The 5,308-nt window shown below is 35.0% G+C and overlaps 1 protein-coding gene across 1 annotated transcript; it reads right to left on the reverse strand.

Moving 5' to 3' along the window:
• Window positions 1-1,401: 1,401 nt before the first annotated feature.
• LOC145029278 (putative WRKY transcription factor 2) lies at window positions 1,402-2,987 on the reverse strand. The gene is made up of 4 exons (XM_078977867.1): window positions 2,542-2,987; window positions 2,430-2,475; window positions 2,270-2,334; window positions 1,402-1,487 (listed from the first exon to the last, which is right to left on the reverse strand). Exons 1-3 carry the CDS (start codon window positions 2,959-2,961, stop codon window positions 2,309-2,311), a joined length of 492 nt encoding a protein of 163 aa, XP_078833993.1. The 5' UTR covers window positions 2,962-2,987; the 3' UTR covers window positions 1,402-1,487; window positions 2,270-2,308.
• Between the last annotated feature and the right edge of the window lie 2,321 nt (window positions 2,988-5,308).

The following is a 5,308-nucleotide window of genomic DNA, read 5'->3' on the forward strand; positions in this document are numbered from 1 at the left end:
ACATTAACCCCATATATAACTTATCATACTAAGTCCATTCTTGATTAAGTCTATTAAGTCAAAAAGAAACAGCACGTCATTCAATTTCTGAAAAAATGCATTAGCACTTTTTCAGAGGCTTGTCATTGACATGTATAAATACATATACTCATTAGAATTTTCACAAAATAATATTTCTCATTACCCAATATAAAGATGATTATATAGGGTTACTTCCAAGAAAGCCCTTACATTTTATCATGTTTTATTTATTTATTTTTTGTTTTAAAAAGACAATTTTTTTCTTAATTTAAACCTGTAACTATGAGGAAACTTGTTAATTTTTAGGATTTTTTACTCATTGAACCGGCCGAGATGCTGACCCGATTAATTCCAAGAAAGGCCTTAACAAAGACAAAGTTATTTAGAAAAAGACAAAGTTATAACAACCCATAACTTTGTGTATTTCTTATAAAACATGTCAAAGTGTAAGAGCTTTCTTGGAATTAACCCTTTTATAATCCACGTCAAGATCTCAAGCAGTTGAATGGGTAAAAAATCCTTAAAAGAACAAATTTCTTCAGAGTTGCAGACTAAAATGAAGAAAAAATTGTGCCTTTTTCATAAACATGTCAAAATGTAAGGCCTTTCTAGTACTTAAACCTTTTTTGTATTTGAATGAACTGTTTTTGTCGCAACCATATAATCTCAGTGGGTGGTTAAGTGCTAGTAATCCGGTTATGCTTTTAAAAAATGAGACATACGGGACCCACCTGTGAATTTAAAGTATATTTCTCTAGCTTGTCTGAGAGAACTTCAAGTACCCCAGCTTCCACTACAATACGCCTGTTTCCCTCACCTCCATCATGGATGCCACTTCTGTTAGCCAAACCCCTTGGAGTTCTAACATCAACTTCAAGAGGGTAACAACCTGAACTTTGTTTTATGATATCTACTAATGCATATATAACAGATTTTAAGTACCCTGAAGCATCAAGTGCTTCCATGGTTTCCTTTCTGTGCTCCTTCAAACCACAAATGAGCAGTGAAATTCCCCCAACTCTCACTATATGAATACCTTGAAGAATCAAACCCAAGAGAAATAGCTTGATAGTTCTGAGTACAACCATGTGGGAATACTACCACTAAAATATGTGAAATAGTCAGCACAAAGAGAAAAAGTATGCACATAAATGATTAAAGTTGGAATATTTTCTTACTGCAATCAAGCTAGTATAGTTCATGAGTTCATCTATGTCAAGGACTTTAGTCCTAAAGGCAACGCCTTCCAAGGACATGGGAACAAGTTTGACTTCAACAGGACGTAAGAAAGCCATTTTTTCAGCCACCTGAACACAAAAGGTAGTGTGGTATTAGAAGAAAAAAGAATGATGTCATTGAACGTGAGTTTCTTATACCTTCTGCCAGTCAACAAAGTCAATGAGTTCAGGGTCCATGGTTTCTTTTGCAGCTATTTGAAGTATTTTTCCCCATCTTGTTTCTCAAACCTGCATGATCAGAAGGGGAATTCTTGAATGGAATCAAAAATTAATTAACTATAACAATTATTTAACTATAACTAAACTTTTATTATACTTCAAATGATTACAAAACAAGTAAGCAACAAGACCGAGAAAAATGTTTCAAAAAAAAAGTTGAAAATTATATGGCATGGGACAGGGGCATTTTAGGCATGAGAGAGAGCTTGATGATTTCCCAAATGCCCCTGATTCTCTTTACTTGATGATTTCCCAAATGCCCCTGATTCTCTTTACTGTGAACATATAATTCGATAACTTATAATTCAAAACAAACCAATTAGCATAAAGAGAGAGCTTACCAGTGGAGTACTTACATTTAACATAGAACAAAGATTTCAAGCAAATAGATTTTAAAAAAAAAGATTCAAATCATATCCCAACATCAGATTTCAGCATGAGATTTTAGCAAATATATTTCAGCAAGTATGTTTGTTTCAACAGTTCATTAGTAAACATTTCAACACAAAAAATTAAAGGCAGCAAAATGAATTCAACTAGGATGTTTTATCTCAAGATGAAAATTCCAGCAGAGCAACATAAGATCGACCAGCATAAAAACGATTCAATCAGACAAGTATCTGTTGCATCAAGAAAATATAATTATTCAAAATCAACAACCAATCACTTTCTGTTGAAGCATATATACACACAATTCGGAAACAAATCAGTCAAACCTACATACATTTAGTCCATAGCTCCAAGTCTAGAATCTTTTTATTTGGATTTTTCATGTTGGGGAAAAGGAATACCTGTAAACAACCCATTTCATATCAATACAGATCATTGACCTAGGATTTCATTGTAGATGGTGAGGCTTAAAGGAAAAAGAAGTGTTATTAGTGTCCTCAAAGAAATTTTCTTTAACCCTATTAGAGGAATCCAAGAACATCATGGAGCTTCTACCATTACCATTTGGAACAAATTGGAACTTTCCAGTAGTTGGAGATGGTTGAACCTACAACAGAAAGGATCATTTAGTATAGTAAATTACTAATATACCCCTAGTTTCTAGTGAGCTTACCAATGAGTTGGAAAGGAAAACAGGTGATTCCAGAAAAGAAGTTGGGCTAACACCAGGTGAAAATAAATATGGAGATTGTTGAGTTTGTGAATTATCAGAAGATTTTATAATCTCTGTATTCAACCTAGGAGCATTATGACCAGCTCTAGCTGCCATTCTTTCAATAAGAGGTGCCCTTGAGCTCGTTTTTTGATCACCAAACTCACTTGATTTTGTCACATCGCCATTTTCAGACCCGATTTGGGGATTTGGTCCAGGGAAAGTGAACCCGGTGTCGTTATTGGTATCGTTTTTTGGAGGGTCGGGTACTGATCTTGAACCAGGATCATCCCCCAACACAGCTGCAAAAAAAGACCTAGGGCTAGGGCTCGGAGGCATCCAATCGCCAATTATCCCACCATGATCGTCAAAACCACCCATGAAAATCGAAAGCTTTCTTCCTTGATTATCTGTTCAGTGGTTTCTTAGTTTTTCAGACTTTGAAATTTCACACAAAATCGAAACAGTGATGATGGTGTTTTATGTACGAAATCGTAGTGTTTTGGTTGTGTTTTTTTGGAATCGTCAAGCTTTAAACAGTAATGATAGTGTTTTTATGTACGAATTAATTGATTGCAAAATAACAACAACAAATAAATGTACAGATTTAATTTCCGCTTTTGGTAAAACGATAAACCAAAAAAACATTTGAATCGTCTACCCGATTGAAGTGGGTAGACCACAATAATAGAAGATAATATAGTTTTTCTAAAATGGGAATCGAAAATCGATGATATTCAAACATTCGCTTTTCACATATTCTCGTGGATTAAGCCCAATTTTGCAATCCCGAACCAATAATCGATATCCGAAAACGATCTAGCTAAAGGGAATTCATTAAAACCAGAGATCTGAATGGGATTGCAAAATCCAACCAACTTCAAATCAAATCTATCATTTCTTTCACACGAACAATTAAGGGTATAAACTATAGAAACTAAAAATGGAAATCCAGTTGAAGAATCGATGGAATGATTGAAAAAACATGATTAAGGGTTGTGATACGAACCTAGAAAACAACACACAGACAGTCAAGGGTAAGCTGATAACAAAGGAGACCCTTTTGTCTCCTCTGATTAGTTGATTCTCTGTGATTAACAGGCCACAACGCAGAGCACACGTCTCTAGGTCCTAAAACATACCTTTGGCAAATTAGATCTAACTGATAGACCATGGGAAGGCAAGAATTTGGAGATGTGGAGGACATCGGTCGGCCGAGCAAGTCGACGACTGTTGTTGAGAAGTGTCGAGATAAAGATAAGGTCGGTCATGTAAACAAAAACATACCTTAATCGTACTTAGGGCTTGCAAATTTGAGCAGTCATTGTAGTCTCTGGTGACGTGAGGTGAGCCCGAGGTCGCTGGTGGAAAGAGATGAGTCGAGGTCGCCGGTGGAAAGAGATGACTTGAGGTCACCGATAGGAGGTGAGGTGAGGGAGCGAACATTACAGAGAGCACTCCTTGAAAAAGCCCTAGATAATGGTCCCTGCAATGGCGGGGTCTTCAACTTTTCTAATTTTTTTGAACACAAGGTTTTAGATTTGGTCGACGCCATTAATGAGGAGACCTCGCATATCAATTATGATTCACCTTCGCTTTATCTTCTTGTTCTCCTCTTGATGATTTCAGACTCCGTCTCTACGACTTTACATGATATTTTTTAGAAAGGAGTCTTTGTGGAGCATCAGGGTTTTTCTTTATTTCATAACCCTCGCATGTACTGGGTTGAGAGAAAACGAGAGAAGCGGAAGCTTGGAAGAAAATAAAACCCTAGCACGTGCTAGAGAGAAGGGAGGTGGCGATGGCTTAGGGTTTATAGAGAGACGGGAGGTAGAGAATGAAAGGAGAACTAGAGGAGAGAGTATCAGAGAGGGGAGAGTGGATTGCAAGGATAAAAGATAGATAGAATAAAGAAAAAACGAGGCGGGTTTTCAAAATTTTGGAGATTTCGTTTCCCCCTTGTCTACTAAAAGCGCGTTTCATTAAAATTATAAAGCAACAGCTACAGACAACGCGCGTTTAAGATAAAGCGCCCTCCGTGTTTTTATTTTTTTTTTCTTGAGACACTAAATTAAGGGCACTCAATAATGCGTGACGTAAATCCTTAAATTTTTTGGAGAGATGACACTATTTTAAGGGCACGTCCTTTTCCGTATCATTAATCAGTGTGTGTCGTAAAAAGCGCGTCATTAAAGGACATTTTTCTAGTAGTGGTGATTGTAATTATTCTCGAAAGTTAATAAAATTCTCTCTCTCTCTTGTCCATGGATGTAAGTTATTTTGACCGAACCATGTTAAATATTGTATTCAAATTTCAATTATTTTAGTATAGTTTTTCAAAAGTGTTTTTTGTGTGTTTTACCGAAGTTCGTGTATCATGTATCTAAAATGATTGATTTGTTTTGTCGAATCCCAACAAAAACATGCTTTCTGTAGATAATATCATCAAAAAGGGATTTAGAGACATTTTAATATTGAATAAATATGTCTAATTAATAGCCTTTCATTGATGAAGATAATAAAAAGTCAATCTTAAAAAAGGTAATCTAGTCATTACGAAATGGCATCATCATCAAGTAAAATTAATCATGAGAATTTAGTTATGCTATGAAATGTATCAATAAATTAAATATATTAAATCTATAATTTGAAATTTTAGATTCACTAATTTTTAATATTATATTTTAATTAATAAATTAATAATATTATTTAAATAATTAACATTTTT

This window comes from Lactuca saligna, chromosome 2 (genome assembly GCF_052625555.1).
Source record: "Lactuca saligna cultivar CGN05327 chromosome 2, ASM5262555v1, whole genome shotgun sequence".
In the NCBI taxonomy this organism is placed as follows: Eukaryota; Viridiplantae; Streptophyta; class Magnoliopsida; order Asterales; family Asteraceae; genus Lactuca; species Lactuca saligna.

Bases quoted from the DNA above. Each gene is read 5' to 3' on its own strand.
- LOC145029278 (XM_078977867.1), bottom strand. From the start codon at position 2,961: ATGGGTGGTTTTGACGATCATGGTGGGATAATTGGCGATTGGATGCCT. The intron at 2,476-2,541 runs GTAAGCTCACTA...TTTCTGTTGTAG, and splicing joins TTTTCCTTTCCAACTCATTG to GTTCAACCATCTCCAACTAC. The intron at 2,335-2,429 runs GTAATGGTAGAA...TTTTCCTTTAAG, and splicing joins GTTCCAATTTGTTCCAAATG to CCTCACCATCTACAATGAAA.